General features: G+C 44.7%; 1 protein-coding gene across 2 annotated transcripts in view; it reads left to right on the forward strand.

Annotated features, from left to right (window-relative positions):
- The window catches only part of ripor1 (RHO family interacting cell polarization regulator 1), a 91417-nt gene that overhangs the window by 70720 nt on the left and 6951 nt on the right, over nucleotides 1-13746 (forward strand). For both annotated transcript variants that reach the window (XM_034084900.2, XM_034084901.2), the window contains 5 exons: nucleotides 5140-5285; nucleotides 8645-8756; nucleotides 9148-9283; nucleotides 12813-12974; nucleotides 13391-13546. In XM_034084900.2, coding sequence (XP_033940791.1) covers nucleotides 5140-5285; nucleotides 8645-8756; nucleotides 9148-9283; nucleotides 12813-12974; nucleotides 13391-13546 — 712 coding nt within the window. The remainder of the gene's footprint in view (nucleotides 1-5139; nucleotides 5286-8644; nucleotides 8757-9147; nucleotides 9284-12812; nucleotides 12975-13390; nucleotides 13547-13746) is intronic.

Genomic DNA, 13746 nt, shown 5'->3' on the forward strand with positions numbered 1-13746 from the left:
ATTCAAAATGAGTAGGTTGGTTAGAAAGTTTTAACTATAGCCTGATTAATATAATCAACAGGTTTTCGCTTATCTCAGATATTGCGCTGATGCTTTTATTCAAAACAGCGGTAATTAAAGTTTCAAAGTCTCAAAAATGCTACAACTACTGTCACAAACTGGATAAATGTGAAGTATTTTGTTAAAGGAGGATGAAAGTGTAAGGAGCACTATTGGAGTGACTTTGATGGTTATTGGACTCAGGATTAATTCATTTGGATTCCCGCTGTATGAAGAAATTAAAGGACGGCGCAAGTGGAAACAATTCACAAAGGGATTCAACTGTTTAAAACACATGCTCAAAGTAATCCGGATTTTGCCGATGTGTCTATGTAGATTCAAAAGTCGTAAATAATCTACAAAATGGAGGAGACCGATCTGATCGGAGCAACTGTGACAAATAATCCAACTGAAACCGGCATGGACAATGACTATGTTTTAAAAATGAGTTTATCCAGACAAGCCTGGTTTGGACACTTTACGCGCAGAAGAAATATTTCTATTAAAGAAAGAATTATAAATTTCTGTCTTTTTATGCCTATAATAGCTACCAAGTTGAATTTGTATTCAAATTAATTAATCAATTATTTTTTATATTTTATTATAATGTAGAGACAAAGCTTTTAGTGACAATCATGTATTGCGTTACAATTATATGTAAAAAAATAAGGAAAAAAGTCTAAATAAAGCCTCAAATAATCTGAGGCCTGGCGCCCCCCCCTGCAATCTTTGGCGCCCCCCAGGTTGGGAACCACTGAACGAGATGATTTTGTTTATATTTGTTGGGTTTATGTGGTTTTAGTGGTTGTGTTTGACTGTGTGTCTGTGGACCACAAGAAGATACCTACTGCTAATGCTTGTGCTAATAGGGATCTTAATAGAAGAAAGAAAGTATCAATAATGCTGGGAGAAGATTTTTTTTAAATATATTATTAGGTGTAATATTTCATTTCATTTAATCGTTTATTTGACAGGGACAATGCACATTAATGAATACTTAAAACAAAAAAATGTGCCGGATTTTAGCTTTGAGCTCATTTCCATCTGCAGTCCCTCACATAAAACATTTAAGAACATGACATTTATAAACATAGCACAAAACAAATACATGATACAAGTATTTACCACATGGCAGTACAATATAGCAGCAACAACATATAAAGTGCAAGAGAAGATACCCCTGTTTTAAAGTGCATTTGGCGGTGATTGCACGTCTGTTTGTTGCTCAACCATTCTTTGAGTTGACCTTTAAAACTATTGAGAGTGGGACAATCCCGTATCGCAGTTGGGAGGCTATTCCAGAATGAGCTGCCTTTAATGGAGAGGACATTTTGTCCAAAAGTGGTCCGTCTACGGTGGACTTCACAGTCTCCTCTGGTTTCTGACCTAGTGCAGCGTCCAGTGTGTTTTCTGTGGATGAATTCCCCTAAGGGAGGGGGGGGGGGCAGTCCATGTAAACATTTATAAAAAACACACGTACTTTTAAAAGACTTAAAATTGTCAAAACTGAAGAAATTGTGTTTTTCAAGGATGGTACAGTGGTGGTATGAATTTGGCTTGCTGTCAAACACCTTGATAGCTCTCTTGTACAGCTGTTCTATGGGTCTCAGGTTTGTGGCACAAGCAAACGACCAGTTTGTCAAACAATATTCAATGTGGTATAGAATCATACAGTGGAGGTATGACTTTGCAGCATTGACAGTTAAGTCTGATTTGTTTAAAATGTTGCAAGTTGAATTTAATAATATTGGATACTTTCTTAATAGGTTTCTTAAAAGTGAAGTTTGAGTCCATTATGACTCTCCGAGATACTTGAAGTGGGGGATTAGTTCTATTTCTGCTCCGTTTAAAAATACGTTGGATCCTTCGATTTTGACTGGTCGTTTACTGAACATCATGCATACTGTTTTTTTTTTACATTTAACTGTAAGCAAATGTTCAGCCAGTGTTGAACCTTGTCCAAAGCATTTGAGAGACAGGATGAGATCATTTCAGTGTTTTTCCCGTGTATAAAGATGACTGCATTATCGGCACATTCAACTCAGGACATACATTAGGCATTAAGTCATTAATGTACAGTGAAAAAAGTGACGGTCCAAGAATGGAACCTTGTGGAACCCGAACAGGGTTGACAAGATAGGGCGATTTGGCACCGTTGACCAAAACACACTGTTTTCTGTTCGATAAGTAAGATTTGAACAAATGTATTGAAACTGCCAACAAATTGAAATAAGTCAGCTTTGTGAGGAGCACTTGGTGGTCAACAGTGTCAAATGCTTTCCTGAGATCAAGGAAGACAGCACCTACATATGGGCTCGTGTCCAACATACATTTAACCTTTTCCACAAAGACACAGTTAGCTGTCTCAGTGGAGTGGTGAGCACGAAAACCAAACTGCATCGGGTGGAGTGGAGCGAAACCTTTATCAAAATGTTTGGTGATTAGTTTTGACACCCATTTCTCAGCTACCATATGGCACATTTCCATTGCAGGGCCTCGCTCGGCTTAGTTAGGTCTTGTTAGGCCAGGCTCACTTTATGCTGTGTTTCCATTACAGTTTAGTAGCTGGGGCAGTAACTATAGTAACGCAGTGTAGGCAGAGCCGTGACGTCATCATCAATGTGAGCCACTGAAAAACAACATCAGCAGTTAGCTCTTAGCACTCGGAGCTCACAGCTCCTCATATCTGTTCAGAAACTAGACAAAAGTTAAACAAGTACAAACCACAGACTGTCTGTGTCATGGAGAATACAGTCGCTGGTGTATTTATGTCTGTATAGGCCGTTGCTGTGAGTGTGGACGGTCGGAGCATACTGCGTTAGCTTAGCCGATCTCCATTTAGAAAACACGCATTTTAAAAGGTTTTTCGCCTGCCGTCTGTCTGCAGACTTGTCAAAGCATTAATTCATGGTTTTTACTAACCGCTATCAGTATGGCATCATTTTGAAACGTGTATTATAATTAAATCACGGTCAAATATGTTCATTTTGTTGTAGCCCCCTTGCCAGCGATTCTCTCTCTCTAGTTTAGCATACTCAGCCCGACTCAGCCTGGTTGTTGGCCCGCTAAGAACCTCAATTTTATGGGGCCAGAAAAATAGTGAAATAGTACCCGCTAGCCGGTACTACGCCCAGTGGAAACGCAACCAAAAACTGGCCAGGCACGGCACGCTTAAACCGCGTTCCGCGCTATAGTGGAAATGCGCCATTAGAGACACAGGGGAGGATGCTGATAGCTCTATAATTGGACATCATAGCCTTATCCCCAGATTTAAAATCGGTGTCACCGTGGCCACCTTCCAGGACGATGGAACTTCCCTTTTGCTGATAGATTGATTCACTAGCATAGTAATTGGTTTTATTAGACCGTCAATATGTGTCTTTATAAAGTTGGTGTCGAAATGATATGCATCCCTAGCCTTAGAACCTCTTAACCCTAAGATTATATTTTTTACCTCCACCTCTGTGATTTCCTCCAGGTCAAAAACGGGGTGTGTATACACAGTCGGGCTGGGTGAAACCCCAGATGGTGAGAAGAGCTTTGTAATGTCCCAAGCACTATTTAAGAAATACTCATTGAGAGAACTGGCCAACACTGCAGGGTCTTTTATCAGGGCATCATTGATTTTTAATTCTAGAGCATTATTTTCCTGTTTGTTTACCTAATAGTTTATTTGAGTCTTGCCAAACTTTTTTACCGTTACCTTTCGCACCGTCAATTATATTGATGAAGAAGTTCGCTTTGGCCTGTCTTATTGTTTGTGTTGCCTTGTTACGAGCATGAGTGCATTTCTGTTTATCAGTGGATAGTCCGGATTTCAAGCTCTGCTTCAATAGTTGGTCTCTAGATTTCATTAGACCCTGCATTGTTGATTCAGCCAGGGAAGATGATGTTACTTCCTGTCCCTAACTGACCCTCTTCTTGAGAAGGAAGACATTGTATCATTAATTTTAGATATAAACAGATTACTGTTTCCACCAATATCTTCAGAGGAGAGAGTGTCCCCCAAATTAATCATTTTCACTGCCTCCATAAAACGTTGTTGCAGGTTTTTGGGGATGAAGCGTGAACCGAAGGCAGGGGTTTTAGCTGAGGCAATGAACCTTTTTTTTGGTGAGTTTCCTGGTAAAAATAATAAGATTATGGTCAGAAAGACCAGTCAGGAAGTTGTAGGTTTTAACTATTCTGTCAGCTTTGTTTGTAAATAATAAATCTATCATAGTCTTGGAGGTTTTGGTTATTCTAGTCGGTTGATCCATTAGTTGTATTAACTTGTGATTATCCGTGATGATCCGTTGTAAGCTCTTTCTATTTTGTTTGTCATTCCAGTTGATGTTAAAGTCTCCTAGAATAATTCACCACCTCCGTGTAAAGTGACTTTCAATGATGCTTTTATCAATTTACGGTAAAGTCTCTTGCCCAGGGACACATGTCGACTGCTGGGCTAGGAACTGAGCCACTGACCTGCCTTAACACAGAGTATCCAACCAAGTCAGACAAGAGATATGACAGTTTTATATTTTCACTGTAAGATGTGGCTCACTAATTAACTTGGCAAATGTTGTTAATGCAATTTAAGCTGGATCCACATTTTCCTAGGGTGTGAGTGTGTGCATGCTCAGCTTTAACTATTGTGGGCATCTAAAGACATTTTCTAGAACAGCAGAAAGTCTTCACATCTTAAGACTGAACTGTTTTAACTGCACATCGGCCATTAAAACTCAGACATAAAATGGTTTGGCTTATTTGAAGCAAAAGTCATTTCAGGTTTCTCGCTGTTCTGAGTTTCATGGTTGAGCTAAATGAAATTGTGTGTGTGTGTGTGTGTGTGTGTGTGTGTGTGTGTGTGTGTGTGTGTGTGTGTGTGTGTGTGTGTGTGTGTGTGTGTGTGTGTGTGTGTGTGTGTGTGTGTGTGTGTGTGTGTGTGTGTGTGTGTGTGTGTGTGTGTGTGTGTGTGTGTGTGTGTGTGTGTGTGTGTGTGTGTGTGTGTGTGTGTGTGTGTGTGTGTGTGTGTGTGTGTGTGTGTGTGTGTGTGTGTGTGTGTGTGTGTGTGTGTGTGTGTGTGTGTGTGTGTGTGTGTGTGTGTGTGTGTGTGTGTAGGGCGGGAGGCACAGCCGCTCCCCCAGCGTGGTCAGCCTCACCGTGGAAACAGCTCTGTGCAGCTTTGACTTCCTCAACACGTCTGACTGTGAGGAGGAGGGTGAGGGGGTGGAGGAGAGAGAAGAGAAGAGGAGCATAAGTGGCAGGTCAGAGCTCACAAACTGTTTTTGTCTATGTGTGTTTGTTAATACACTGAACAAAAATATAAATGCAACACTTTTGTTTTTGCTCCCATTTTTCATGAGATGAACTCAAAGATCGAAAACATTTTCTATATACACAAAATAACCATTTCTCTCAAATATTGTTCACAAATGTGTGATAGTGAGCACTTCTCCTTTGCCGAGATAATCCATCCCACCTCACAGGCGTGGCATATCAAGATGCTGATTAGACAGCATGATTATTGCACAGGTGTGCCTTAGGCTGGCCACAATAAAAGGCCACTCTGAAACGTGCAGTTTTGCTTTATTGGGGGGGTCCGAAAACCAGTCAGTATCTGGTGTGACCACCATTTGCCTCACGCAGTGCAACACATCTCCTTCGCATTGAGTTGATCAGGTTGTTGATTGTGGCCTGTGGAATGTTGGGCCACTCCTCTTCAATGGCTGTGCCAAGTTGCTGGATATTGGCAGGAACTGGAACACGCTGTCGTATACGCCGATCCAGAGCATCCCACACATGCTCAATGGGTGACATGTCCGGTGAGTATGCTGGCCATGCAAGAACTGGGATGTGTTCAGCCTCCAGGAATTGTGTACAGATCCTTGCAACATGGGGCCGTGCATTATCATGCTGCAACATGAGGTGATGGTCGTGGATGAATGGCACAACAATGGGCCTCAGGATCTCGTCACGGTATCTCTGTGCATTCACAATGCCATCAATAAAATGCACCTTTGTTCATCGTCCATAACATACGTCTGCCCATACCATAACCCCACCACCACCATGGGCCACTCGATTCACAACATTGACATCAGAAAACCGCTCACCCACACGACGCCACACACGCTGTCTGCCATCTGCCCTGAACAGTGAAAACCGGGATTCATCCGTGAAGAGAACACCTCTCCAACGTGCCAGACGCCATCGAATGTGAGCACTAGCCCACTCAAGTCGGTTACGACGACGAACCGGAGTCAGGTCGAGACCCCGATGAGGACGACGAGCATGCAGATGAGCTTCCCTGAGACGGTTTCTGACAGTTTGTGCAGAAATTCTTTGGTTATGCAAACCGATTGTTGCAGCAGCTGTCCGAGTGGCTGGTCTCAGACCATCTTGGAGGTGAACATGCTGGATGTGGAGGTCCTGGGCTGGTGTGGTTACACGTGGTCTGCGGTTGAGAGGCCGGTTGGATGTACTGCCAAATTCTCTGAAACGCCTTTGGAGACGGCTTATGGTAGAGAAATGAACATTCAATTCACGGGCAACAGCTCTGGTGGACATTCCTGCTGTCAGCATGCCAATTGCACGCTCCCTCAAAACTTGCGACATCTGTGTCATTGTGCTGTGTGATAAAACTGAACATTTCAGAGTGGCCTTTTATTGTGGCCAGCCTAAGGCACACCTTTGCAATAATCATGCTGTCTAATCAGCATCTTGATATGCCACACCTGTGAGGTGGGATGGATTATCTCGGCAAAGGAGAAGTGCTCACTATCACAGATGTTTTCAGATTTGTGAACAATATTTGAGAGAAATGGTTATTTTGTGTATATAGAAAATGTTTTAGATCTTTGAGTTCATCTCATGAAAAATGGGAGCAAAAACAAAAGTGTTGCATTTATATTTTTGTTCAGTGTAGTAAATCCACATCCAGGCCCAGTTCCAAATCGCCGCCTACACCCCACCCCTACACACTTCCACTCCATTGAGTGCCGTTCCAGACCAACAAGTGTGGAGGGAGAGTGGGTTATCTATGGGCTCAGAACAGTCTCATAATACACACATGCACACAGAAGCATTCAAACTTGTATTTCCGGATCCACACTTGTGTTTTTCAATGCACACACAAATGTATTCCGTTTCATATACATGTAAATAAAATCCAAATACAGAAAAAAGTTTTACATATGTGTTTTTGATCCTCACTTATTAGTTTCCCGTTTAAATCCCTTGAACCTGCAAACACAAACCGCTTTCTGTGCACGGATCGCTGTGCATTCGTGTGTGGGTTTTTTGAGACTCCCCTGACGGTCAGCCGATTCGTACTTGTAATTTTTTCTATCTATAGCCAATCAGATGTCTCCTTCATTCTAAGCCAATCACATGAGCGCGCCCCCACGAGGGTAAAATTACTTCATATACGCATTTTGCGCAGTCCGGTCAGCTCGCTAAACAGAGGGCGGAGCATCAGGTGATCATGCAGAGCAGCGTGTCTCCATCAGACTCAGCAACTGATCTGATCTCTCTCTTGCGTCCGGTTATACTTCACTCGCGTTTATGTCCATATCGATAAGATCCAGCTCTCCTGATCGGCCTTTATAGAGAGCACCGATCAAACTATTAAGAGTGAATATCGGCCGATAATGACCGGCGGGGCTCCCCCCGTTGACAGTTCACTGTCTAGCACTGGCTTCGTAGTGCACTGATCGATTAGGCTAAGCTAACCTGTAGCTGCTCCCTCCACACTCACAACAGCTTCATACAGAAGACATAAATAAAGCAGCTGTATTCGCCATACAGGAAACACACATTTAAAACGGTTTTGCCTGCCGTTTTTGTGTACACAAGCATTCATCAATGGTTTGGAAAGTGGCGCTGTACTGAGAGTGGAGGTGTCCTGAGATTAGCGCCTGCAGGCAGGCTCCATGGAGCTGTCAGCTTCGGACTGCGCAAAATGTGTACATGAAGCGCTACGTCATGAACGCAAGAAATCTACCCTCGTGGGGGCGCGCTCATGTGATTGGCTTAGAATTGAGGAGACATTATGATGTTTATGTCATCAAACATAAACATCAGACTTTAAAACAAAACAAGAGACAGCATTAAAGATTTTGAGAATTGTATTGTAGTTATAATTTATTGATACAAAAAATTACGGCATTTCCTGTTTCGGCTGGAGAGAGGGGAGTTCGTCCCAAAGCTTGCTGCTTTATTTATACCCTCCATCTGAAAGAAGGGAGCCTCGTTCAGCTGTGAGTGTAACTACAGACGAAGTTCACTGTAATGGAGTGGATGTGGGTAGGGGACAGTAAATATATCTCTCCTGGTACAGAATAATCTCATTGTACATAAAGTATCTTGCTGCCATCTAGTGGAGCTGTGTGGTACCATCACTATAGCGCAGAGCTGGAAAAGCCTTCCTCAAAAGAACAAAACCAACTAAATATATGACTCTATGATGATGTATTTTCTTGGCTTGATGACAAGCAGTCACACACTGCTTGCATCTCATTGAGCCTTCAGAGGCTCCATCCAGTTGACCCCTGACCCCAGCAGAGTTGATGGAAGCCTCCCTCAACACCGTGGATCTTATTAAAAATCCCTCCTGTGTGTTCAGGTCTCTGCAGGACAGAGGCTGGGACAGCCCCCCCTCCCCTCTCACCACAGGCTGCACCACGTTAGACTGCGCCCTGGTGGTCCACCTCAACAAGTGCAGCACCCAGCTGCTGGTAAGAGAGCTGCCACACTGCCGTTTGTCATGTCTCAGCCAGAGGGAGGTCTCTGGCTGCCTCACATGCTGGTGTAACATGTGTTCCTTTAATTTAGTCCGTCAAGGTTCCAGCTTAGCAGAGATACCTGCTATGGAAAGAAATAGTAATACAGGACAGTTCAGATAAAAGTTCACACAAGGTTTAGAAGAATACAAATGATAGATACATAGTACCTCTGGTTATGTAGCATGATCATTTGAAGAATTAATAGTGTATGGCATAGCTTTTTCAAAAGGAAGTAAAGTGTCTGTAACCTATCACACTATTAGTTTTTTCCTACTCTATAACACCTACATTGAAACTATATGATATTCATCTTCTCATGTTATATGTGACGTTATGTCTGCAGTGTCTGGGTATGTTTGGTCCCCTGTGCTGTGGAGAGATGTACGCCTTGGACAGACTGCTGAGGGAGGCTCAAGTCCTCGAAACCATCCGACGCATCGCCAAGGACAACCCGAGGCGCTTCAGACAGCCTGCTGAAGGTCAGCTGCAGTCTTTATATCTGTGTGGCCCTGTTCTCTCTGTGTGTCAGCATGACCTGCAGACATCCCTCATCTGCTCAGAGCAGATGTGTGGAACTCAAGGCCTGTGAGACGAATGCGGCCTGGCACCACATTTTATGTGGCACGTGAAATCTTGAAAAGAATAACGTTTAATAATATATATAGTATATAATACAAACCCCAATTCCAAAGAAGTTGTGACGTTGTGTAAAACATAACTAAAAACTGAATACAATGACTTGCAAATCATTTTCAACCTATATCCAATTGAATGCACAACAAAGTCAAGTTATGTAATGTTCAAACTGATAAACGTTATGTTTTTTTTGCAAATATTCACTCAATCACACAATGTGATGCCTGCAACGCATTCCGAAGATTATATATATTTATAAAGTCTTACAGTTAACGCCAAACCTTTGAGAGCAACTATAATGCTTATCTGCCTTACAGATTCCCCCGCACCAACTCATCCGACCACATCACCCCTATTCTCACTCAACTACATTCGCTTCCTGTACGCTACCGTACTGACTACAAAAACCTTCTACTTACATATACAGCTCTCCATAACCTTAGTTGCCCCCATCTACATCACCGACCTCCTTCAGCAGTACACCCCCTCCCGCACCCTCCGCTCTTCGTCCGTAGCACCATGGGTGCTTGGGCTTTCAGCTGCTCGGCTCCCAGACTCTGGAACACCCTGCCACTACATATCCGACAGTCTGATTCCATAACAACATTCAAAACCCACCAAACTGGCATTTTCTTTATAAACTGTAGCCTGTGTCCTTTTGTGTCCTTCTGTGTCCTTCTGTAGTCCTTCTGTGTCCTTTTGTGTCCTTCTGTAGTCCTTCCTGTTGTTTGTCTTGTTTTACCCCGGCTGACATTTCATTAAATCCACTGTTTTAATTTTCCCTATATTACCCTATGCCCTGTAAGGTGTCCTTGGGTGCTATGAAAGAAGCCCCCAAATAAAAATGTATTATTATTATTTATTATTTGTCCACCAGGCCTGCATAATGGTCTAAATATATCATATATTAAAATAAACTCCTATAATACTTTGCAATTTTATCTGGATTTTATTTTTATTTTATAAACAAAATGCAACTATTTCACAGGGCCAATCTGAGTATTGTACGCACATTTTATCTAAATCTTGTCACAACAGTGCCGTGTGCTGAAGAATCATGGCAACAATGTTAATGTAAATACATTATATACAAGAATTGGAGGAAAGAGTTAGGAATAAGCAGTAAGTATAACGAGGGGTTACGTATGGTAACCCTTGTTATATAAGCACAGCCCTCTACTGGACTCTACGGGTACTACCCCTTGATCATATCATGCAAGCATTCATCCACTGAGACTTCCATAAACGTAGCCGGCCCCGGGGCGGGCCTACCTGAATGCGCGCGCATCTCACCGTATAAAAGGAGGCCTCACCTCCTGACTGTCATCCTACACCTCTTCAGCGAGCGGCATAGGACAGACAGTGCCCTGAGTAGAGGGCTCCGCCTGTGCTTATATGACAAGGGTTACCATACGTAACCCCTCGTTATATCTCTCACAGGCCCGATGTATACACGCGCTGTCGTCCAACAACACCGTTTTGTCAAGTGTCCCATGTCCCACACTCAGATACTGACCCCGTGCAGAATGTGTGTGGAGGACTCTTAGGCAGACGAGGAGAGCCCTCCAGCCCCGTATGGGCCCAGCGCGCACTACGTCTCCACACACTGCCAGATATCTGGCACCGGGGGCGAGACAAAGGCCGGATGCACCGGGCCGTAAAACCCCTGTCGAAGGTGGCTTACTGGCCTCGGTGGCAGCGGTGGGAGGAGCGGTAGGCCCACCTGCTCCGCTGCCAGGGTCATCACCGCCGGGAAGTCCAGACGCGCAGACCTGTGTGCTGGACCCTCCTGGCCGCCGGACCCGAAAGTACCAGACAACGAGGCGTCCTCGTCGTCTTCCTCCTCCGTGACCGTGGCCACCCGGCCCCTCGGGATGGCGAAAACGAATGGCACCTCGTCATTCTGTTCACCACCTTGAGGTCCTGATCCTCCGCCTCCCCCGGCGGGCCAAACTTCACCCGGAAATGATCCCCACGCTTAGCAGAGGGATCATCCGGCAGGCGTTGCAGGCCGGCGACTGGCTTAGGCTGTCTTCGGCGTGGTCCGGCCCCAGGCCGGTGCGGATCAGCCCCCGCGATCAGACCCCGCGATCAGGCCAGGGCATGTCGGACAGGCCCGGTGTTCGAGGTGTGGTGAGTCCATGCTTTTCTTCTTTTCCTTTCTCGTTTACTGCTCAGGTTGTTTAATCCTGCTCGCTGAAGAGGTGTAGGATGACAGTCAGGAGTCGTGGCCTCCTTTTATACGGTGAGATGCGCGCGCATTCAGGTAGGCCCGCCCCGGGGTCGGCTACGTTTATGGAAGTCTCAGTGGATGAACGCTTGCATGATATGATCAAGGGGTAGTACCCATAGAGTCCAGTAGAGGGCGGAGCCTGTGAGAGATATAACAGTACGTCCACACAGCAGCTTTAGACGAATCTTCCACCGCTTCCAACGCTTCTCTGCCCATTGACTTTGAATGGGGATGACGTCACTTTGCCTCGCTTTTCGCCGAACTGCATTGTGGGGGAGCGAAGCGAAGATTTCCAGGATTCAAAAGTTGAGCAATGTTCAACTTTTGAAGCTGAGCTGGAAGGGTCAGCCAATCAAACACGTTTATGCAAATCTGACGGTAGAAGCGCTAGCCAATCAAACCGCGTGTAAGCAGGGAGAACCAGACCGCAGTTCATTTCCTCATATTCCAAACGAGAAGTTACGGTAGCAAATCACCCGGTTCTTTACGACCAGAACTATTAACGGGATACAAACCGGAGGAACCAGCATGGAGGGAGGTGGCAGAGACAGTGGGGTAGGTTTTGTTTGGGGAGTTTATATATATATATATTGCTCGCATAAAATCCCCGGGGTTTTTTGCTTTGTATGTCGGGGGCGGGAGATTCGTGTGATTGGTTGTTGGTCGCATTGCTCGCAAAAAATCCCCAAGCTGTCAGACACGCCCAGCTCCAAGATTTTCAATATTTTTGAAAAGCTGCTGTGTGGACGTACCGTTACAATGTGGGATAAAAGAAAAACAAGATCTGACTTAGATCGCAATACATTTATGGTTTGCATATCATTCAAATTAAAATGTATCCCATGTTGATGGACTCAGTCTGTGTTAGAAATCTGACACACACAAAGCTTCTCTGCCTGAAGCCTCCTCCCCCTGATGTCAAGGTTTCTTTTTGAAATGATGCTTACTTGTGCAAGGAACTATCTGGAAAAAAGTTTTGATGGGTTCAGACAAATCTAAAGTGTGCTAGTACAAAAGGTGAGTAAGGGAACCTTTTCAGTTGAGGGGGTTTCTTCACACAAGGTCAAGGGTCCATGCTCAAAGCGATAGGAACCACTCCAAATACAAAAGACTAACTCAGTCCCATCTTCTTCCGTCAGTGATACCACAGCTGGGCCTGTGCCTGGGTGCTGAATTACTATGGCAACAGTGTGTGGGACAGGGCAGTGTGTACAGCGTCTCTGCTGAGAGCTTCCTGCTCACTCTGTCTGCAGTCTACTCCAGAACCCTGCCGGAGAGGGCCAGCAGCATGGCCGACACAGGTACAGCTACACCTGCAGGGTACTGCCACTGTCCAGGGGGCGTCCTGAGATAACACCTGTGTGTGTGTGTGTGTGTGTGTGTGTGTGTGTGTGTGTGTGTGTGTGTGTGTGTGTGTGTGTGTGTGTGTGTGTGTGTGTGTGTGTGTGTGTGTGTGTGTGTGTGTGTGTGTGTGTGTGTGTGTGTGTGTGTGTGTGTGTGTGTGTGTGTGTGTGTGTGTGTGTGTGTGTGTGTGTGTGTGTGTGTGTGTGTGTGTGTGTGTGTGTGTGTGTGTGTGTGTGTGTGTGTGTGTGTGTGTGTGTGTGTGTGTGTGTGTGTGTGTGTGTGTGTGTGTGTGTGTGTGTGTGTGTGTGTGTGTGTGTGTGTGTGTGTGTGTGTGTGTGTGTGTGTGTGTGTGTGTGTGTGTGTGTGTGTCCAGTGTTCCTGTGCCTAGTTGAGCGAGTGCTGGATCAGAGGTTACCACGGCGAGGCAACAGAGACGGAGTGATGGTGACACTGTTCCAGCTGTGGAGTTACATGGAGGCCAACTGCATCACTGACATGGACACACACGTCACTGAAGTGGCAGAAGAAGGTATCACACACACACACACACACACACACACACACACACACACACACACAAAGACTGGTGTGATTTAAACAACAAGGAAAGATGTAATCTTATCCAAAATTCACAATGGGTTTTTATTTAACAAAATACTCTCAATCTGTCTCAGTCTCAATGTGTGTTGGCATTTAGAGGTGAAAATAGTTTGCTCTCCCAAATTCAGC

This window comes from Pseudochaenichthys georgianus, chromosome 6 (genome assembly GCF_902827115.2).
Source record: "Pseudochaenichthys georgianus chromosome 6, fPseGeo1.2, whole genome shotgun sequence".
Taxonomy (NCBI): Eukaryota; Metazoa; Chordata; class Actinopteri; order Perciformes; family Channichthyidae; genus Pseudochaenichthys; species Pseudochaenichthys georgianus.